Source organism: Salvia splendens, unplaced genomic scaffold, assembly GCF_004379255.2.
Source record: "Salvia splendens isolate huo1 unplaced genomic scaffold, SspV2 ctg310, whole genome shotgun sequence".
Lineage (NCBI taxonomy): Eukaryota > Viridiplantae > Streptophyta > Magnoliopsida > Lamiales > Lamiaceae > Salvia > Salvia splendens.
This window is the reverse complement of record NW_024598952.1, coordinates 19,457-42,052: the sequence shown is the minus strand read 5'-3', so window position 1 is coordinate 42,052 and position 22,596 is coordinate 19,457. Positions and strand designations below refer to the sequence as shown.

General features: G+C 37.2%; 5 protein-coding genes across 6 annotated transcripts; 3 read left to right on the top strand and 2 right to left on the bottom strand.

Moving 5' to 3' along the window:
• Positions 1 to 223: 223 nt before the first annotated feature.
• Positions 224 to 2,816, top strand: LOC121789698 (B3 domain-containing transcription factor ABI3-like). Its single transcript, XM_042188087.1, has 6 exons — positions 224 to 1,690; positions 1,784 to 1,876; positions 2,183 to 2,283; positions 2,390 to 2,436; positions 2,517 to 2,593; positions 2,676 to 2,816. The coding sequence occupies exons 1-6, from the start codon at positions 224 to 226 to the stop codon at positions 2,814 to 2,816; spliced, it is 1,926 nt and encodes a 641-aa protein (XP_042044021.1).
• Positions 2,817 to 4,931: 2,115 nt separating this feature from the next.
• Positions 4,932 to 12,785, top strand: LOC121789690 (actin-related protein 2/3 complex subunit 1A-like). Of its 2 annotated transcripts, none has more exons than XM_042188079.1 (16): positions 4,932 to 5,021; positions 5,149 to 5,235; positions 5,328 to 5,413; positions 6,255 to 6,331; positions 6,510 to 6,604; positions 7,571 to 7,640; positions 8,629 to 8,698; positions 9,192 to 9,265; positions 9,347 to 9,383; positions 10,482 to 10,563; positions 10,925 to 11,013; positions 11,099 to 11,184; positions 11,735 to 11,795; positions 12,122 to 12,219; positions 12,321 to 12,379; positions 12,478 to 12,785. In XM_042188079.1, the coding sequence occupies exons 2-16, from the start codon at positions 5,166 to 5,168 to the stop codon at positions 12,546 to 12,548; spliced, it is 1,125 nt and encodes a 374-aa protein (XP_042044013.1). In that variant the 5' UTR covers positions 4,932 to 5,021; positions 5,149 to 5,165; the 3' UTR covers positions 12,549 to 12,785. The 2 variants fall into 2 exon arrangements, with proteins under 2 accessions (XP_042044013.1, XP_042044014.1); XM_042188080.1 differs by having other exon boundaries at positions 4,933 to 5,021; positions 5,152 to 5,235.
• An 81-nt stretch (positions 12,786 to 12,866) lies between these two features.
• LOC121789692 (probable pectate lyase 1) lies at positions 12,867 to 14,703 on the bottom strand. The gene is made up of 5 exons (XM_042188082.1): positions 14,569 to 14,703; positions 14,435 to 14,488; positions 13,553 to 14,299; positions 13,332 to 13,470; positions 12,867 to 13,252 (listed from the first exon to the last, which is right to left on the bottom strand). Exons 1-5 carry the CDS (start codon positions 14,640 to 14,642, stop codon positions 13,034 to 13,036), a joined length of 1,233 nt encoding a protein of 410 aa, XP_042044016.1. The 5' UTR covers positions 14,643 to 14,703; the 3' UTR covers positions 12,867 to 13,033.
• Positions 14,704 to 15,589: 886 nt separating this feature from the next.
• LOC121789695 (protein LATE FLOWERING-like) lies at positions 15,590 to 16,427 on the bottom strand. Its single transcript, XM_042188085.1, has 2 exons — positions 16,358 to 16,427; positions 15,590 to 16,062 (listed from the first exon to the last, which is right to left on the bottom strand). Exon 2 carries the CDS (start codon positions 16,057 to 16,059, stop codon positions 15,664 to 15,666), a length of 396 nt encoding a protein of 131 aa, XP_042044019.1. The 5' UTR covers positions 16,060 to 16,062; positions 16,358 to 16,427; the 3' UTR covers positions 15,590 to 15,663.
• Positions 16,428 to 19,713: 3,286 nt separating this feature from the next.
• On the top strand, positions 19,714 to 20,815 carry LOC121789697. Its single transcript, XM_042188086.1, has 3 exons — positions 19,714 to 19,971; positions 20,449 to 20,707; positions 20,796 to 20,815. The coding sequence occupies exons 1-3, from the start codon at positions 19,714 to 19,716 to the stop codon at positions 20,813 to 20,815; spliced, it is 537 nt and encodes a 178-aa protein (XP_042044020.1).
• Positions 20,816 to 22,596: the final 1,781 nt, after the last annotated feature.

Below are 22,596 nucleotides of genomic sequence, written 5' to 3'. Positions count from 1 at the left end.
GGTGGTGCTTCTCTCACTCTTCACTGCAATTTGCAACCTAGGGTTTTCTCTCAATCTCCCTAAATATCAAATCTCAGATGTTTTATGTTGCTGCAAGTTGCATCCTTGTTTTGTACTTGAAGCCCCTTTTCATACACTTGTTACCTTAAATCAATTACAAAATCTGTCCGTACCAATTATTTCCTATATCCATATGCCAACTCCTCTCTCTTAATTTTGAAAGATGGGAAAAGTTGAAGCGGCGGAGCAAGATCTGACGGCGGCGGGCGGCGATCAAAACCCTAGCGGTTTCGATCCGATTGTTGACAAAGACATGTGGCTTGATATGGACGACGCCTCCATTTTCTGCGTCGATTTCCCTTCCCTGCCGGATTTCCCTTGCATGTCGTCCTCGTCTTCGTCTTCCTCCACTCAGCCTGCGTTGAAGCCGATTGCGGTGACGTCCTCGTCTTCCTCGGCCACATCGGCCGTGTCGTGGGCGGTGATGAGGTCCGATGCGGAGGAGGACAGTGCCGGAAGGATGAGCTTCCAACAGTTTCAGGACGAGGTCAAAATGGACGCCGGGGCAGCCGCCGGAGCGGCGTTATCCTCCACCGCCTCTGATGCTGACATGATGGAGAGCTTCGGGTACATGGATCTGATCGACTGCAACGAGCTTTGGGACCCTTCTTCTGTTTTCCAGAGTGAAAACCCTCAGGAATTGGTGGAAGAGCAGGCGCCGGCGCCAGCGGCTTCCGAGGCGGAGGATGAGAATGGCGGTTTGAGCTTCCTGCAAGGGGACGCGGAGCTGGCGATGATCTTCTTAGAATGGCTGAAACAGAACAAGGATTACATATCTGCTGAGGATATGAGAAGCATCAAGCTGAAGCGCTCCACGATTGAAAGCGCTTCGAAGAAATTGGGGACCACTAGTGAAGGAAAGAAGCAGCTTCTCAGACTCATCCTCGACTGGGTCGAGCAGCACCGCCTTCAAAAGAAGGCGAAAGGCGCCGCCTCCGCACCTTTCCCCTTCCATGAAACTGCTCAATTCGCTGATCCGGTCAATTCAAACCCTAATTTCATTTACAATCCTGATCCAAACGCGCCCCAGTGGATGCAGCCTCAGCCACAGCCGCAGCAGGAGGTGGCTGTGCAGCCATCTTTTGCTCAGCCGATGCCGATGAATCACGGTGGAGTTGTGAACGGCATTCCGTTGCAGCATTCGGCGGAGTATCCGATGATGGAGCACGCTCCGTCGTGGGCGATGGCAGCGCCGTTCCAGCAGCAGCAGCAGCAGTTCAGCCCCTTTCCTGATAATGGTGGAAGCGTTGTCAACCGGCAGCAGAGTTTGTACGGTAATCCGTACCAAATGTACGATCCGAATGGGGAGAGGGTGATGAGACTCGGGTCTTCTGCGACGAAGGAGGCGAGGAAGAAGAGAATGGCGCGACAGCGGAAGCTGTATCCGCACCCTCACCGTCACTCTAGCAGCTTGAATCAGCAGCGAGACGGCCAGCTGAACGATTCTCGTGTGGATGATGGCGGCGAGCATGATGGTTCTCTGGGGGATTGGGGGTACTGGTTCACGGGTGAAGGCGGTGACCCTTCTCCTACGGCCGGGCAGCAACCAAATTCTGCGGATCAAGCTGCTGTGCAGCAGCAGAACAGCCAACGGGCGGCTGCTGCTGCTTCTGATCGGAGGCCACAACAGGTTGGTTTTGAGTTGTGAAATAGTAATTCATTTTTTAATGTGAGATGTTTGTATGCTTTATTAAATTGTGAAATATTTGGTGTTTGTGGTTAGGGTTGGAAGACTGAGAAGAACTTGAAGTTTTTGCTGCAGAAAGTGTTGAAGCAAAGTGATGTTGGTAACTTGGGAAGAATTGTGCTGCCAAAAGTATACTTCTTTCTTAATTGCTTGTTTTTGTTTAGTTTCATAAAAGAACAGAAGTCATTTAAATCACTAATTCTGGTCAAATCCTTGTGAATTTCAAAGGTTTTTGAAAACTTACTTGAATCACAAAGTTCCAATTTTCCATTGTTGAAACTTGGTTAGTTTTCCGTTTTCAAACATTACAAGACTCATCATAATTTGATCAAACTTCGTGATTAAAATGATTGCTATTCCTTTGATAAAATTGCATAAAGATGAGTTAGATTTTCTTATGAGATCTAAACAAATCAAATTGCAATGTGGTTCTAGAAAGAGGCTGAAAGCCATCTCCCAGAACTGGAAACAAGAGATGGGATTTCCATTACCATGGAAGACATTGGAACCTCTTGTGTTTGGAATATGCGTTACAGGTAATAGTTTCGAATTAAGTCGGATTGAACTTTGACATTCTGTATTTTTTTAGTACTATCATTTTGTGATTAAACTGATTGTATGATTTTGGGGGATTAATTTCAGGTTTTGGCCTAACAACAAAAGCAGAATGTACCTTCTGGAGAATACTGGTAAAGAAGACCATATATTGCTACCGGGAAATCGATTATTACCAATTACCTTATGATTTAATTTATGTTATTAATTGTAGGGGATTTTGTGAGGGCCAATGGACTTCAGGAAGGAGATTTCATTGTCATCTATTCAGACACCAAATGTGGGAAATATGTAAGTTAATTATGTTGTTAATATGATCATGTTGTTAAGTGTTTCTCAATTTCCTACTTACTCGAATGCTGGCTTGACACAGATGATTCGAGGAGTCAAAGTGCGACAGCCGGGTGGCAAACCTGAGGGCAAGAAGCCGGCAAGGAGGACTGTACGAAGCCTATCATCACTCGGTGGCAACAGCTCCTCCCCGCTTGCTCCGATCAGACAGGCTATAAGATGAATCTGTGTGAGGCCGGGGAAAAGGTGTATATGTTCCAACTGACAGAGTTTGGGTTTTACTACTTGTACTGTTCTTCTATGAATATTTCATGGGTCCTAAATCCTAATAGTGGTACATAAACATTTTGGCCCTCCTAGGTTATTTTGCACCTTCAGCAGCAACCACATCCTTTGCTGCTAGTTTTTATTTCTATTGTTATTACATAACAAACATCGAATTAATAATATGTAATCTTGTGTCAATAAGTTGTTTGTTATCAGAAGATCATGTGTTCTTAATTCTCTTACATTTTTGTTGTTCAACCAAATGTTTACTTATTCTTTTCCTTGTATATATTCAGTATGAAGCAGAAATGTACCAATGTTAGGAATGCTACTGAGATATGAAGAAGTTACACCTCAAGTAGTTGAACTGAGGATATGTTTTGAGTTGAAAATATATCATTAAGTATAATCCTTAGGCGAAAATATTAACTCAATAGTGGTGAGAGTATAAAGTGTGAAAAAATTAACTCCTTGGTAAGTGATAATACTATTTAAATGATTTTGTACTAAATAAATTATTTTTGCTGGTACAAAAAAAATACTAGAACCACTATATAGAGGAAAAATATGCTACATATCTTCTTAGTTCTTAACGTGAGCATCACTCTCGTTTGACGCACGTTTAGTTTTGTTCATTTTAGTTTATATAAAGTATTTAGCTAGTTTGATTCTACTTATATATTAAGAATGTTATTGAAATTTTAAATTTCAAAAAATTAATAAAAATAAAGCTCGATTTGCTCGTTTTCTCTATAATTTAGAATAAATTAATAAAATAATAAACCCAGCTTTGATATTTATGAATTTTGTGAAATTAAAATTGTCATGATATTTTTTAATGTATTATAATCAAACTAACTATATAAATCAAAACGAACAACGTTAAACGTGCATCAAATGAGAGTGGTACTCACATAAGAAGTTCACATAAGGTATGTAGCATATCATCCAGTACCACTCTATTGATCATTCTTTTCTAAGTTGGGAGTTCATGATCTTCTATGAATACTACTCCGACATATCAAAGCGAATTCTCTATTGTGACTTTGTGAGGTGAAATTTTAGATGATCTAGCAAGTATATATATTTGGGCCAACAAAATTCAACCTCTCCAAGGCAAAAATATTCACAGGCACATCAATTGAACGATTTTAAGTTGTTTTTGTAAAATTCAAGTTAGTATAAAAATAAGTTTCATGCGATCATAACAACTAAACAATTTTTGTGATAGTATAAGTTCATCATATGTGAAAATCAAATATTTGACGACGAAAAGAGTTACCAAATAGACTACTTACTCATTATATAATTTTGACTAATATAATTTTTAGAGTTTATGAATGATTTTCAAAGTTTGTCTGCAAAATTAAAGTTTATGTATTTTGACGTCAATAATCTTATTAATTCAAGCACTCATCAACTAATCCTCGTCTACTAGATGTTAGCTATAACGGCAGAGGATGAATGTACTTCCTCGGGTCCTCATTAATTATTTCATATCGAATCTTGGTTTTAAAAAATGGTTTAATTTTGTTAAAGAAAGTGGGTGGAAGAAACTAGTAGAATATCAGTCATACTTTTATATACTTATTACTAACGTTCTACAGCAATGGAAACATTTTTCTTGGCAGAAAGACTAAAATTTATTAGTAATGTTTAATGCGTCAAGTAACTAAGTTATAGGAATAATAAAATAATGATAGCGATGTGATGTTATTATTTTCAATTTCTTTTTCATATAAGTAGCACAACTTTGAATATTTGAGTTTCTCATATATTTGTTCTGAATTCTCATGTTTATTTAATTATCAATTTTAACATGTCATATTCACTGTGACTAATGCATAAAAATTCTCAGTCGCAGTAGATGGGTAGATTAGAATTAGCCCAAAATAAAATATAGTAATAAACCCACAAAAAATCGGGTTTGAGAGTAATTGATATGTATAGATGGGCTAGAAAATTTCAGCCATAAATTTAAAATATTTTCAATCTATTTGGACCGGCCCATTGCTTCATATATCAGAGCTAAATAAGTAAACTAAAAATAATTAGTTAAGTAATTAATTAGCAAGGAACCAATCTTAAGCATGACGATTTGAGTTCATCAAGCCAGCAGCAACAACGACAATCTAGCTTCTCTTCAATTTCTCTCCGTAAGGTACATCGATGCTATCAAATTAGATCTTAGTCTTACCCATCGCCTCGATTTCGATTTCGATTTCGATTTCGTTCCCGATAAAATCCTGAAATTGGGTTGAAGAATTCTGAATCATTTCAACTTTTAGAAGAATTGGATGCGATAATGGCTTCAGTCTCAGTTCATCAGTTCGCTCCGTGCATCACCTGTCATGCTTGGAGCCCAGATCAATCCAGTAAACCCTTCTCATGATTTTTTCTTTCTTTTTTATGCGTGGTTTTGGGCGATTTTGAACTGCTCGTAATTTCTCCCATTTTCGAATTGTAGTGATAGCTTTTTGTCCCAATAACAACGAAGTGCATATCTATAAGATGTTGGAAGGCAAGTGGGAGAAGATCCATGTTCTTCATAAGGTAAACCGTGACGACCTTTTGTGCGTATGTGTGTGACAGTGAGAGAGAGAGAGAGCGAGAGATGGTTGGTTGAAATTAGAGTGGTTTTCCAGCATCCTTCATCTGATGGAATGTGCTTTGTGATAGAACATTGGACACCTTAGTTAGAAAGAGACGAAGCTCTTCTCTGTAGGTATGGTTCTTTGTATCTTGGCATAGTTCTGCGGTGACTAAAATATGATAATGGCGCATAGAGGTAGAAGGAATCTCATGTTCTGGTGGATTTTTTTTCACGTGAATTAGTAGACACTGTTCAATTTGATAGATGGGTCTTCTTGGATATCGACAATGTCATGAAGTTAAGAATATTATGGACAATTTTTCTCTCAAGGCTAGTGAATCAAGTTTGGCAATTTCACACAGCTCCCCTAATAGAAATTATCCTGATCAAGTGCAAACCTGGCACTTGCATACGAACTAGCGAAACTTTAAAAACAAATATCCTAGTTAATTGTGCTGTCATGGTGCTTGAAGTCATCGCTGCTGAGTTATTTATATGGTCAGTTGGTCACGACTGAGGACTTAAGAGCACTGATAATAGATAGGCAAGGGGTTTGGATCCACTATTTTTTAGGGTATGGTTGATTCCCACTTTTGGGCATCAAAAGTACCATTGAGGAATAGCTCATCTGTACCACACAGCAGCTTTGGTTCCATTTCGTTTCCTCCCTGAATTCACCACCAAGCACCCTATTTAGTCTAAGTCTTTCATCTAAATTATTGCTTATTGCTCTACGCTTATTGCTCTAGAGGACAGTTTCCTATCAGTTCTTTTCTTCTTACTTTTAACTTCTGGTTGCAGCATGATCAACTTGTTTCAGGAATAGACTGGAGCAGACGCACGGATCAAATAGTTACTGTTTCTCATGATCGGAATTCGTAAGTGGCAATAAGTTTAAGCGTTAGTATTATTTCTGCTATTAAAATTACTATGTATTAGTTCCTGTTATTCATTTGTTGCTAGCACTTTTCTTGTGTTCTTCCTGCTAGTTGATGCAATTGACAATTTCTTGCTGCAGTTGATCTATACACTGACAAACTATTCTATTTCTCTTAGATATGTTTGGTCACAAGAAGCATCGGAATGGGTCCCAACTCTTGTAATCCTCAGGCTAAACCGTGCAGCACTTTGTGTGCAATGGAGTCCAAAAGGTACCTTAACCAAGTTCTTTCTATTGATGTCATATGCAGTTTTTATACTTTTATAATTTTGCAATCCTTTTCATATTCAGCCCTTATCTACATTGTACTAAATAAAACTTATCGCTAAATGTTGCATAGTAGTCATTTACTAATGAGGCTAGGATGTATGGTACATGATGCGCTGGGGAAAGTGTTAACATTCAGAGTATTTGGCTTGCCTTTTTTTGAAAGCTGTGGGAGTATCATTTGTATATGCTGCATGTCCAATATTTTTGTTATTCTTCATCGCTATATTTTGTATTTCAATTATATATGAATGTAACATCTGCGTAATGTATCTGTTAAGTTTCTTGAAGTGCATCTCTTTAAGTCAAAATTCAAAATTCAATTTAGAATACATTAAGGATATGTAAAAGCTCCTACTTCAGTTGCAGCTAATATAAGCTGCACCCTCCTATCTTATTTCCACCTTTGAACTGCATTCCCAAAAGTTCTCCATTCTTATTTTAGCTACTTGCTTACTTTCTCCAGCGTTTTAACTCCCAAAAACTGGATACTCTTGCAAGCAGGCTATCTGTGGATTTGTTGAAAGTGAAACTGATGATGTTTCTTGATTAGACTGTGAGCCGAGATATACTTAAAGTTGTTTGATTAGGTTTCTTGAGCAGTTCTTGAATTATGCTATTGTGTCATTGTGTGAGTAAGGGTGGTGGTGATTATTCTAACTGATGAACAATTAAATCAAGTTTCATTGGTTGAGCATCTTGGGATGAATATAAAATCTATCAATGCAGGATATGGTGACTCTATTTTCTTGTCATGTATATTGCCATTTATTCTATAGTTCAGTTTGAAACTGTCTTCTAGAATTATAATATTATCATATAAAACTTTGGAAAATTACTAGAGGTCATCTTGATTTTGCATCTGAAGAGTCTATCTCAGTATTTTGTCTGACTAACATCTCGCTTTTAGAGAACAAATTTGCTGTTGGAAGTGGAGCTAAAACTGTTTGTATATGCTACTATGAGCAAGAGAACAATTGGTAAGATCTACTAGTACTATCTTCTTCTTCAATGGCGATGCATGTCATGCATAACATTATCCTGAAGAAAATTTTCATCTTACCAATGTTGATTCCTTATCATTTGTATGAGATGATGTAGTTGAGTTGGGTGATCAATCTCACCAGTGGCCTATAAGGCTAGTGGTTCTATGATTCTATCGCTAACCTGGTTTTAAAACATTGAATGTGATTTCTTGTACTCAATTTCAGTTTAGTGGTATTAATTTCTTTTGTATAGAAAAATATGAACTTCACATTTTAAGGTAGCTACAATATCTTTCTATGCACCAAACACAAGATACAGTGAACAGAATTAGAATAAACATGAAATACAAAATTTGTTTAAAAAATTTGAATCAAATACCTGGTCAGTAAAGATCTTTTTGCTTTATTAAGGGCATTTTTCCAGAAAAAAATTGGTGGCTACGAACTTGTTATATTTGAATATTCTTCCTACAACATAGTACATACTCAGTTCGTATGCAATGCAAATTGTGTGGGATCAATGAAGAAACTAAAGAAAACATATTCCGGAAAGACAGCATAATTTGGAATTCCAGTATGGCAATAGCCATGAGCTACTCTTATTTATGGTTTGCAGGGGTGAGTTTAAATTGGATAGAAGGATTTTACTAGGTTTATCAGGAAGTTGACAGCTGAGTGAACTATGGCCAAGATTCTGACATCCTAGTCTCTTTGTTCCCATAGCAAGTTATAATTTAGAAATTTGAATGGAAAATATAGCCATACATGATCATTTCTAATAGCATATCTTGCAATTTAGATGGGTCAATTAACATCAAATTGATCTTTAGATCTTTTTTAGAAAGATATGTTTGAGTACATTATGATATTTTTCTTCTTCATTGTCAGAATTCTGAAATGTTTCCTTTTCTTTAATATATTTGTTTATGAAGAAAGAGTGACTGTTAGTGCATTAATATTTGATCTTTTACACTTCCTACAGGTGGGTCAGTAAAATTATACGGAAGCGGCATGATTCTTCTGTAACAAGTATTGCTTGGCATCCTAATAATGTGAGGCTTCTCAGTGATATTTTCCTTACCAATATATTTATATTCTACACTTAATATCTAGGAAAACATTGGTATGTAACATGTGATGTACTTGAGCATCGTGTGCACTTTGATTCAGAGATTTATGAAGCCTGTGCATGAAGCACTTGATAGATAACAAGTAAATGGGGTATGTAAATGAATGTGAGGTAATTGCTGAAGTTCGAGTTCAGTTGAGTTAGTTTGTCATCAAGCCACATTGTGTCTTAAGAAAAACAGCTTTGGACAAGCACTGCCAAGGGTCGTGCATCCACATGTATTTTTCCATTTAGAATATGATATATATTGTCTTGTATAATGATCTCCGGGACACCAAATTGGCCTTAAGGCACAGTTTTGTTTGCTGAAATGTCAATCAGTAAATTTTGACAATAAAGTAACATATCCCTTTGCTTTCTAAATTTAGAAGGCTGAACTACATCATCTTACCTCTTTAATCTCAACATCTGTTCAGATATTACTTGCAACCACCTCAACAGATGGAAAATGCAGAGTTTTCTCCACTTTCATTAAAGGTGTAGATACCAAGTATGTATCTTTGCACAAAGTTCTCAGTCATTTGAGTTCTCATTTATAATTGCATTTATGCTTACTCTTATAATCTCGCAGGCACACTTCCAGTGGTTCTGATTCAAAATTCGGAGAGGTACTGATAATTTCCTTTCACATGTAAATAGCCTGGTCTAGATGTTGATGATATGCTAGTAAAGGTATTGTTTGTTTATAGCTAAAAGCTTTAATAAGGTAGTGTAACAATACACCATAATGTTAGAGGTGGTTGAAATGTAATTGCAGGTGACACTGTAGGAGCAGCTCTTAGAATTAATTTTTCTCAGCAGCCAGCTCTAATTTGTATGTTTAGGCTAAATTCTTTTGTAAAAGTAAAACAAATCCAGCAGTGTCTCTGACTTACTGGTATCAGTAGGCATCTTGAGCATTGTGGCTGTAATTTGTTTGTCTTTAAAATAACACTAAAATAATTTGGCCTTGATAGTGTCAGTAAGAAGTATCTGTTGATAGTTTGATATTAATCTTTTGATGTCGTTCTTCATTACTTAACTAGAAACAAGCTTGTCTACGGCCTACCTGCTGGAACTTACTATGAGGGTTAGTTCATCATTATCTGGATGTAATTCCCGATATGCTCTTGGTTATTCAGTAACTTCTAGTTTTGAATGTTTTATACAAAAAGAAGGGTCAGCAACTTGAAGTTCCAAAATTTTGGAAAAAAACAGTATAGAACTTTCCCACAGGCACAAATCATTTGCTAAAATTATTGCCTGGGTCTGGGAACTGCAGAATCTCTGTTGACATTTCCTTTCCGAGTAGTTAAATATTGAAACATTTTAATTGATGGCTGTTCATTGTTGGCCTGATTTATAATGTGAGCGCTGAGTTTACTTTTGGTTTCTGATGCACCACAAATGTTCTCTTGTATTCCAACATTAGTTTAGTTTAAATGCTCCTCTATTCTACTTGGAAATTGATTCATCAACTGATATGCAATGAATTAAACTTGTTCTGTAATACTGAAATTAAGATATAAGTTATCAATAAGAAAATTTGTAGAAGCACTTAAATTCTTAAAATAGAGCAATAGCATGAGAATGCTCTTATAGTGTTTTTACTAGCAAAAAATAGTGGCTTATAAGGAGGTTGATCCTTCTAAGTTTCATTCTGCAGCGCATTGTTCTCTATCTATTTACTTACTTGATTGTCTCTGTAACATTATTTTGCTGTCCAGCAAATCATGCAGCTTGATCTTTCACGCAGTTGGACCTTTGGTATCAGGTGGTCCCCAAGTGGAAATACCTTAGCCTACGCAGGTGAGCTAATCATTATTTTCTCTGTTACCACAAAGGTCTTACTTAAAACTTCATGTCACTGTATGCTGCTGATTTATATTGCAAAAAAAGAAAGAAAAGAAGAGAAGGAATCCTTTGATAAATGGGGGGACATAGGCTCCTGGATTGTAACACCCCATGGACTAACTTAGTCTTAAATATCTGTGAATCACCAAAAGATCAGTTGTTATTTAGTTGCATGTTGCAGCTCTATAGTGATTCACAGATCCTTTAAGACTAAGTTAGTCCATGGGGTGTAATCCAGAAGCTCTATAGTTGCATGCTGCAGCTCTTGGGATTTGAAATCAGTTTTGATGACAAATATGTTTTCTGTTGTGAATAGGCCATGATTCGATGATCTACTTTGTTGACGAAATTGGTCCCTCTCCATCTGCTCAAAGTGTAGCATTCCGAGATCTGCCTCTTCGAGATGTGGGTCAGCATCCACTCTAAAACATTGATAGCTTTTCTTTTGATCTTCTTTATGTATAATTTTTTCATGATGTATATGATTCAGGTTTTATTCCTTTCTGAAAGAATGGTTATTGGTGTGGGATATGATTGCAATCCCATGGTATTCGCGGCAGATGAAAGGGGTTTATGGTAGGATGAACTTTTTACTTAGCTTTTCTTATTTTATTTCCTCCTATATTCATATGTTAATAACATGGATAGTGTGGCTCAGATTTATTTGTCTTGAATTTCTCTGTTATTAGTGTATCACTATATACTTCCATTGTGTATATGACTATATGTTACAGAAAAGTTTGTTCAACTAAAAATCAATTAGTCATCAACTTTAGCATAGTCATGGCTAATGAGTACTAACTTGTCCACTTAACATTTAAAGCATGCTACCTTAACCTGGTGGTCAATTCATTCTCAGGAAGTCACATATTTCATCAGAATGTTTTCTTTGAAGATTTTAATGGTTGCCCATCAACTTTTGACACATGTTTTTAATGGTACCTGTTAAGTTATACGAGTGTTTGATGGCCAGTAGAAATTCACCATTTTTTTATTTCTTAAATGATTTTCCCTTTATTAAATTACCAATAAAAAGTGGAGAGTAGAGGCAAAGTGACATCAGCAGGATGCATTTCATAGCTATGCCAGAAGTTCAAACTAACTGATTCTTGTTTTATAATTGTAGGAGTTTCTTGAGGTTTCTTGATGAGAGGAAACAAACTTCAAATGCAAAATACGGTTCGCAGGTATGTGCTCTTCGTACTCTTCTGGTTTAGTCATCGCACAATTTACAATTAATGACTCGTATAAATCACAACAAATTTTTAGATCTGCAGGTAATGCAATTTATAAGTTCACAATATTGCTTGATTTATTATACCTAGACTATTTTAGTGCAGCTACAAGTCAGCTCAAAAGTACAATATCTGTGTTCTTTATTTGTGAAACAAGTATTAACCCTGCTCTTTTATTTGTTATGGGAAAATGAGAATAGCTGACATAAACTAGTTGGTTTTGGATATATCTTGTGATTACCATAGCACACTCTGATATTAATTTTCATTCCGTTCAGTTATCAGGGACATTTGGAAAATTGTACGGCCAATCGAAGTCTGGTAGCAATGAGGCCAATGAGTCTTCAAGAACACGTGCTCATGATAATTGTATAACGTATGACTCTAACCCCCTTGTTTTTATTGTTCCTCTTCCTCAACTGTACATTTTGTTTTCCTCTTCACTTCTGCCTCCTCTTTCCTGCTTCCATATTCTAGTTCTGTTGTGCCTTTGAAGAAAACAAGGGATGCCACAGTTACTACATTCACCACTGCAGGTTCGAATACATTTCAGCACTTGTTTGTTGAACCAACTTTTCCTCAAATTTTAACGTACCACCACCTCTTACATAATCGATTGTCACGCTTATCACAGGATTGGATGGCAAGGTAGTCACATGGGATTTACAACAGCAACAAGATCTGATGGAATATTTACAAGGATGAAGTTAATATATTGCATTTTCAGGAGCGTTATGCTCGGATGATTGGTGCTCATTGATCTGTACACAGGCTCCTTCACTAGATTCTTTGAGTTTATTCACAATTAATATAGTACTCATGTTTTAAGAGCCTAAAATTGATCTATTATGCACCCTTTCCCCCTTTTTTTCTTGTGATTTATGTGTATTTGTAATGACTGGAAAATAAAATAAGTTACCCAGTTATTAGGTGTTTCATACATTTCTTGACTTGAAAATTTCCATATATTTTTTCCGGTTGTATTTTCTTAATGGTTATAAAAGGTGACAAAAAAACTAAATTGAATTCTCAAGTTACATGTAAAGACTAGAAACAAAGGTACATATTGGTTAAATCAATTCCTATAATTTTCTATGCCTCTAAAAGAATTTAATTCATTCTAACTGAAACATATGTCAAAATAATGTAATGTAATCTGTCGTCAATGAGAGAATATATAATCTTGATGATCAGCAGCGGACACCTTTGCGGCAGTGTAGCGCCCCAGCATCACTGGTGAGTGTTGCTACCAACGAAGAAGGCTTGGCTGCAAGGCTCGAAGCCCTAGCGTAGCTGCTTGCTTCCCGTTTCCCCGACGCTGTGAAATACGCGCCATTTAGCAGACGATCACCCTCCGATTTCCAGTTCCAGCTCTTCCACGTCTCATCATTCACTATTCTCTTCGTTACCTGGTTGACACGATGAAAAATACTTTAGTACTATTTCTATAATTTGGTGCTAAGCTTTTTTGAAGTTATTGAAAAAAACCTCTTTAGCAAAAGGGTTGTTGGAGGCAAGGAATCTGTTGCCTTGGCTGTTGATGGTGGGATTCGCACTACCACCAATAGCATACATCTCCCATGAAGTGTAGTCATTGTTTACCACATGAAAATACCCATGCCTGCACCTGAGTTATAAATACAATTTGTTGGTCTAATTAGCATAATAGATGTATTATATTTTAATTAATTGTTTTAGATAAATATTACCTTGGCATCCTTTGGATTAGGCCCTCCCCAAAATGATTGTATGCCACAGTTACTTGCATCCCCTTGTCTCCCATGTATGAGTCACTGTGTCCTAACAACATAACTTCATTGTGGTGAGAGAAGTGATTGTTGGAAATAGTAATCGCGGTTGATCCCATGGTTGCATCGACGAGCCCGTCGGCGCATTTGGCCAGCGAGTTATGGTCGATCCACACGTGGCTCGATGCGTAGATCGATATCGCATCTCCGTCCGCCATGGTCCGGTACCCGTAGCTGGAGGGCGAGGTCCGGACCATGGCGTTCCCGGTGGGCTTGCAGTCGTGGATGCTGAGGCCGTGGACGATCACATTGGTGACGCCCCGGATGGTGAGGCATGCGCCGTTGGCGATGTGGACGTCGGCCCCGCGGCCGTCGATGGTCTTGAAGCTGTTGATGAGGAGCTCGTGTTTGAGCGTGATCACCATGTCGCGCTTGAACACGATCCACAGGGGCCGGTCCTGGATCACGGCATACCTGAGGGTGCCTGGGCGCGGGTTCATCACGTCCTCGTCGCTCGGGTCAGTCACCACGTAGTAGCGGCCGTCCCGGCCCCCGACGGCCTTGTGGCCGAAGCCGATCGCGCAGTCAGCCAGACGGCGGCGATTGCGGATCCAGTTGGGGTCGCACCGCCAACAGTCGTCGATGGGGTTTCCTGTCCCACATGATAAGGACTCCAACTTCCTCGATTCTGTTCGGTTTCGAATAGTCCTATATTTTCGTTGACAAGTTAATTAAGTATTATAAATATTAAAAAAAAAAAAAACAGTAGTGGCTTAAACGCTTCCCCTTTGCCATGCATGTAATCAATGAAAAAAATGCAATGTAATTTATGATGGTGCTTACATATCAACCATGGCAGCTACAGCTGCGGGATCATTTTCAGTTGCATTTTCTGATCTGCAAGTTCAAACCACAAAAAACAAATTTAATTGATGAACTCACATTGATTAAAGAGATTGAATTAGATAATTTAGTACCTTGATGCAGCGGGAGTTGCAATGGCGAGCAGCAGAAATATAGAGAGAGCAAATGTTTTGAAGAAAATCGGCATTGATAGAAGCTTGCGAGGTGAAGAAGAAGAAGAAGAATCAATGGAGGAGTTGCTTGATTTGTATCAGTAGAAATGGGAATGAATGAATGAATTGGAGAAGGCTCGAGAGTGTTTATATACATATGAAAGCGGTGGAAAGTCCACGTACGTACATATACAAAGATACTATATGAGTATATGGTATTGCATTGTATTTTGCCCAACTTAATTGGACTTGGACTTAACCGTCGTCAGTTAGGTCAATTATTAGGTTATTTCCAATTTCCAATTTCATTCATCCTAGCTTAATACTATATATCTGTCTCTGTCGGTGAGAATTCATATTTCTCTCGTGTCATTTACGAATTTGAATTTTATTACTTGTGATGTCTGTGGGATATGACCAAAATATTGTTGTATATTAATAATATAAATAGTGATGAGAAGATAATATGTAGTTAAAAAATTGCTTAGTGTTTGTATAGAGTTGGGTGTTGTGTTTGCTATTTGAGCACAACGAATGAGTTTTTTATTTATAGTTGACCGGCAGCACTTGTTGGTCTTAAAGCGTGTATACGACGCCCAATATTAGTTAAGAATGCATGTTTTATGTGATTATAACTAATTATTGCCTAATAGTCTTATAGAGAGAGAGATGCATTTATCTCTTATAGAGATGCATTCTATATCCGACACAAAGATGTCGGAAACACACACAACAAACATTGCTGCTTATCCACAATCTACATTTTCATCAACCGTCTTCCCTTTTTTTTTATCTCCTAATTATTACTAGTACTTTTTACCTCATCTTTTTATATTTTATTCATTTTTTATTTCATATTATTATTTAATTCTAATTAATTTCAATCCACCATAATTTGACTGAAATACAAAATTCATTAAAATTCTAAATTATACATTTTACTGCAAATTATGTCCATGTAATGAATCCGGCACAGATCAAATCGGAGGACTAAATATTATTAGTAGTAGTTGATTAAAATCTGAATTGTGTGGACACATTACATTTGTGATTTGTCTACAAATGCAGAGACAAATCAAGCTTCTGGTCTCTGCGCCGCCTCTCGTGATAATCCTCGTCATCGATGCACCTAACCCGACTCCACTGACCACAGTACGCCGAGCTCTGCTCATGCGCAACGCTGTACTGATACAGCGCCGCCGCACCGTGAACTGCGTACTGCGGTGGATTGATAATGCCGACGGGGTAGCCGGGAGAGAAGAAGAGGGGCGGCGGCGACGGCATCAGAGCGTAGTCCGTGGCCGCCCTCTTCGTCTTCCCCGCGGCGCTCCTCTCCTTCTTGTGGGCGTTTTGATGGCCGCCTAGCGCCTGCGAGCTGTGGAACTTTCTAGAACAATATGTGCATGGAAATGATTTTGCTGCTTCTTCTCCTTTATTCGATGAGCCCTCCATTTCCTGTTTAATAAATTGGAAGTTCGAGTCATCTCCAATTTTTTTTGTAATATTAATAGATCAACTAGTGTAGATGTGAGAATTCGTCGATGCACTTCTGAACTCACGTTAGTATGATATTGTCCATTTTGACTAAACTTTTACAGTTTTATTCTTTGGAGATTTTTCAAAAGTTCTCGTACTAATGGAGTTGGATAGATATATAGTAGCTTGGAACTTTTATGTATTTTTTGATTTGGGTGTGGTTTGTACTTCAACAGTAAAAAAATGAGAAAGATGAGCAGAGAAGAGAATAAACCTGTTAGAAGAGTCTTGAATCTTGATGTAGTAGTGTGTGTTGATTTGAATTTTGATTTGGAATGTGGGAGGAGAGATGTTGGTTAAGGTTGGAATGTGTGTGTGGTATTTATAAGGGAGAGTGTGCATTGGGATTTGAGACATTTGGCACAAGAGAAGGTGGTATGTATGGGTCCACACAGAAGGGATAAGAGAAGAGATAAATGCTCTTTCACTCAACTCAGAGTGTAGTTTTTGAAGAGAGTGATTGGAGAGAGAGTGTGTGTGTAAAGATTATTACCCTTTTTCAGGCAAATTGATTGTGCATTTTTATTGGAAGGATGAGTTGAGATGTAGTTGTATGTTGGTGTTATCTTGTTCATAAAAAAGAGTGCTCAAAATTTGAGGTTTTTATACAGATTCAACTAACCTGCTACTGGAATATATGCCCATATACCATGTTCTTTCTTTATCCCTTCTTTTATTTTACTTTCTTCAAAAAAATCCTTCATGCTTCATTAGTATATGTATCATCATCTAGAAATTAAAATATGAAATTATGTTTTTATTTTTTCTATTTTATTTAGGGTATAATAACAAAGAACAGTATGACTACATATGTTTTCTCGAAAAGAAGCCGAGACCCTACTGCAGGCCCATCAGAGTCGGAAAAGTCCATTAAATTTGACTTACAGATTCATCAGCGATCATACTGTGCAAAACTCTGTCCCAACTCTTTGGGGTTAGGTTTCACTTCCGTTCTTCATCCGTCATTCATTAGCAACGACAACCACCACACCGCCTCTACCTTTCGACGCCAACTATGTCTGATCCCACAAGTTCCTCTTCTAGATTCACACACACTAAGTGATTCCAACAACTCAAACTTCATACCCTTCCAATTTATAGATTTTTAAAATCTCACTATATTTAATGTAATGGTATAATTAAATGGATCCTGCACACAGTCATCAAGGGTCATGAATGCCATATGCTAGTATCCAACAATTTGCACGTCTCTCTCTCTCTCTCTCACTCATAAAGGGGGGTGATGGGGTTAGCCAGTAATTGCCCCATTTTTATCCTGACTTTCCACCGCCAAACCCTATCCAACATGTTCCTCTTTTACTTGTACACCGTTTTCGCATCTTCATGTTTAACATTTTCATCACAAATTCTTTTCTCATCTTCGATTTTTTTTCTTTTTTTCTGAGGCTATACTATTCAATTTTTCATTTTCTTTTTGTCTATTTTAAAAGAATTAGTCTTTACCCAAATCATATTCATATACACAAAGCCGCATGGGCTGCTCAGATTTGAATATTTAAATGATGGATCGAGTAAGATTTTATTTCACTTCCTTACATTTGGCACCCATTTTTGGTTTACATGAATCGAGCATCCCGATGTATATTCTGACATTGGATCATTTCCAAGTTAAGAATTGAATCTATTTATCTACATGCTCATATGCATCTTGGACCAATTATTTAAGGGAATTGTTTTTTTTATTTCACCGAATTATTTAACATGAATATCCAAATTCAATAATCGGTTCAAACCCAATTCCACTTGCATTATAATCACACGTAGGAGTAATTGATACAGGCCCAAGGTTAGCTTGGGCCAATTAAATACTCGTGTCCCGAGATACAAGATTACTAAACATGGCCCACGTTTCATTAGATCGATCCTATTAAATTATTTTATTTATTAAACAATAAAATAAAAATCACTACTAATTTAATTTTATCATTATATCTTATTAATTATCTCGGGCTTTAAAATTAGTACTCCTTAGACCACAAAAATATGCCTATTTTACATTTTCACGCATCCACCAAAAATACATACTCCATCCGTTCCATGTTAATAGAGACGTTTCATTTTCTGCACTTGTTTTACAAAATAATACTATTAATAAATAATAAATAGTTAAAGTTGAGAAAGAGTAAAGTAAAAGAGAGTGTTTTGGACATTAACCATAAAAATATCATTAGTTTATCAAACACACTTCACTCAAACACGCTCTTAAGTTGCATTGAGAGAATTGTATATTCAAATAAATACGTAAAGGTTAAGTTATTTCATGATTAATCATATGATGAAACTTTTAAAAACAATATGATAGAAATCCATGGGTTCCATCCTAAAATCAATTGGTGATAGGAGGAGGGGCACATGAGACTTATATACTAGTTTCAGTTTTTATCTTGACACCGATGTGGGACAGTTATATGTTATATTTTTAGTTTCGATTGGACAATCGGTCCAATTTTTTTTCTAATCGATTGGACAATCGGTCCAATTTTTTCCTTCAAGGTTCATTGGACTTTTTTCTAATCGATTGGACAATCGGTCCAATTTTTGGACTTTTTTCTAATCGATTGGACAATCGGTCCAATTTTTTTTCTAATCGATTGGACAATCGGTCCAATTTTTTCCTTCAAGGTGAACCTTGGAGGGGTTGGACTTTTTTCTAATCGATTGGACAATCGGTCCAATTTTTTCCGATCAGTTGGGACCACTTGGCCCAAATTTTCAGCCCAGTAATACTGCTGGGTCAGTCATTTTTTTTCGGTTTCAGCCCCCTTGGAGGGGTTGGACTTTTTTCTAATCGATTGGACAATCGGTCCAATTTTTTCCGATCAGTTGGGACCACTTGGCCCAAATTTTCAGCCCAGTAATACTGCTGGGTCAGTCATTTTTTTTCGGTTTCAGCCCAGATATACTGCTGGGTCAGTTAAATATGACCCACAGTCGGCGACCCGCTCTGATACCATGATAGAAATCCATGGGTTCCATCCTAAAACCAATTGGTGATAGGAGGAGGGGCCCATGAGACTTATATACTAATTTCAGTTTTTATCTTGACACCGATGTGGGACAGTTATATGTTATATTTTTAGTTTCAATTGCCAACACAATATACATTTCGAATCACAAGCCAACCAGTCCCCACTTACTGCCTAGTTGTCTCACCATCTTATATTAATCACATTTATATTGATATTAACACATAGATATCTTCTCATTTCTACGTTATTAATTACCCATTTTCCACTAGAGGAAATTGGCAAAGTGATAGAATCTTAGGGGATATAGAGACAGCACAGATAGATTACCACTGCTGTCCTATTTGACCAAACAAACTGTCTCACATATTCTCTCCTCACTATCCACATTTTGGAATCATTTAAATAAAAAAAATAAACAAAACGTAACATGCAGCTGATCTATCCACGCAATTTCTTGAACCAAAATGATCGCTGTTCACATGCAAAAATAATTTTAACAAATCTATTATACTATATATAAAACAGATCCTTAATTGAAAGAGGAATTAAGGAGAGGAGACAGAAATAGGGAAAAGGTTACATGAAGACTAAGAAAGAAGAGATTGCTAATCACAAGGTGGATTCTGCAGCATCTCATGTAGGAAACAAAGTCTTACCTATAACTGATTCAGCGTCGTCGTCGTCAGCAGCAACAAGCAGCGAACAATGTCCGAACACAGACAGCAAGAAAGAGAAGACGAAAGGCGACAAGATGAACACCATTGCAAGGATGAAGGTGTTGCTGAAATGGGCAGCAGCTGCCAGGACTGACAAAGGAGCAAAATACATTGGTAGAAAGGTAACAACATTTATATGCATATATACTTTTCATTTTTGAGAATATTACTTGTCAGTGACGAATTCAAGATTTTCGATTTAGAATGCTAAACGGCCCTATCATTGACCATATAACATTAATTGCTTATTTGATTGTGGGATCTATATCACACCGGATGTGTTGGGGGAGCTCGAGCACCCCCAAAAAGTTAAATAAATTTTATTCCACAAGTCTACAACCATTTAACGATAGTCTAATTTTATATTTTTGGTAATATGCCACCTCATTTTTTTTGTCACTTAATATTAATTTATTCAACTTGGGCAAACAATTTTATTTTTTTCTCTTATTTTATCAAATTTACACTAAAACTCTGTCGTTCACAGTTAAGACGGTTAGTGGCTAACGGAAAAAGTATTTATTTAATTATTTTCAATTTTAACACCCTTGTTGCCAAACTTTTTTTTCTGCGTCCGCCTCTTATATCGGGATGTTCAGGTGTTGCATTTTAGGAACAAATCAGCAGGGCTGAAGGTGGTGAGAGACGAGGACGAGCTGAGCAACGAGTCTCCAAAAATAAGCTTCAGATGGGATGTGGAGAGCTGCTCCACCACTTCATCTGTCTATTCCGCCATCTCTGCAGTGGCTTCGTCGCTGAGACACGACCACCTCCTCGGTGCATCCTCACTGAACTCCACGCCTCTGCGCGTTAGAGGCCGCTCTCGGCCGGGAAACTGGATCACCACAGATTCTGAATGTGAGTGTGGATATAAGTGACTTTGGTTGATTATGATTTGAATTAGTAAATAGTGATCTAATTGTAACATTTTACTAATTTTGGACAGTTGTTGTGCTGGAGTTGTGAAGATGGGATGCAGAGATCTAATGTTTCACATGTCATAATTGCCATGTTTATCGGTTGAAATGTCAGGATATTTATGTTAGTTTGTGGTTGGATGATTGAAGTTCTATTTGTTTAATGAACATGCTAATCAACATATGCATATGTCTTAACTAATTTTAAGATTTGTTTTCTTGCTAACTAACTCTTTAAACCAACTTGAGATGTTGTTGCATGCCCTGGTGGCGGATCCAAGTAGGGATCAACTGCATTGTTTAATTAAAGAGCCAATTAATGTAGTACAGTATTTTTATAGTGATTTATTTATTTTCTAAAAATCTAATCATATATTTTTATCAATTACTACACTAACTAGTCTAATTATGTGTTTATTGGCACAATATATAATTTGAATCTCATGAGAAAAAGAATATTAAAATTTTAGGCCCACGTGCAAGCCCTAAAATTCGTCAATTTCACAACCCGCTTTCAATCCCTTTTGTCCTATTATTATTAAACATGTTGTTATTTTCTCCCAATAAAAATCATGGAGGGTAGTCCCCCATCATCAACACTTAATCACCACTTGCCTCGCTTGCAAGAACGGGCCAATAATTCTATTTAGGTGGGGCATAAATATATATGAATTGTTTTTAAAATTTGAAAAGGAATATATAAAAAAATTTGAAAAACATTAAAAATTAAATACTACTATTAAAATAGTATGAACGAAATTTTTTTAGGTGGGACTCAAGTAGCTCCGTCCCTGGTTGCCTACAAGATCCTAGCTCTTTTCTCTCTCAATTGCCACCGGTCGTCGCCTCTCATCTCCCTCGTCTTCTCCAATTTTGAAATCGATACAGAGATCGTTGATCGGGAGCTTGGACACCTCCCGAGCTTATAAAGTTCAACATATAAATATAACTCTCCCCAAAAATAAGTTTTTCAACAACAAATTATTTTCTCGAAAGATTATATTTACAAAAATAATTATATTATCGTTTATTATTTTGCATATTATTCCCATTTCGTAATTTTTTTTATGTCTAACTATGACTTCTTTTTTTTTCTCTGACGCGTAATTTCATCTCTAGCTTATAAGCTCTTTAAAATATACACTACTTCCTAAAGCGAGCTCTTTAAAATATACACTACTTCCTAAAGCGAGTCTATCGATTTAATGTGCTTGAGTGTGGTGTGTAGTGTATGAATTAGCTCCAAAAATAATGGTACACATAAATATACTGTCATGTAACTTAATTATAGTAAGCTAAGAGCACCCACAACCGTGTTCTTGCCAGCGAGCACGGTTGTGGGCTCAGCCCCACTTTTTCTGCCTGCTCTCTAGCAAGAGCACAACCCTCACAGCTGTGCTCTTCCGCAAGTACGAGCACAATTCAATTTAAAATTCAATTAAACAAAAATATTTCCATAATATTAAAATTCATTAAAAAAACCTAAATAATATTACAAATGACAAATAAAATAAAAACGAAATAATTAAAATCCTAAAAATTAAAAAGTACATAATTAAAATCCTAAAAATAAAAATTACATAATTAAAAATTGCAGCTGCCGCCTTCTTCGGAGCCGGCGTCGGATAGGGATATCGACCTTGACCGTTTGGAGGAGCTGCTAGAGGAGGATGTTATGCCTCCCCTATACTTCGTGTGCGTCCGCTTCTCCTGCCAAACGTTGAGGTACTTGAATGGCTTGTAGTTCATGGATTGATAGGTGCTCATCACGGCAGTGATGATGTCGACCTCGCTCCGGCCGCTCCCCGTCGACCGCTCTTCCTGGAGGAA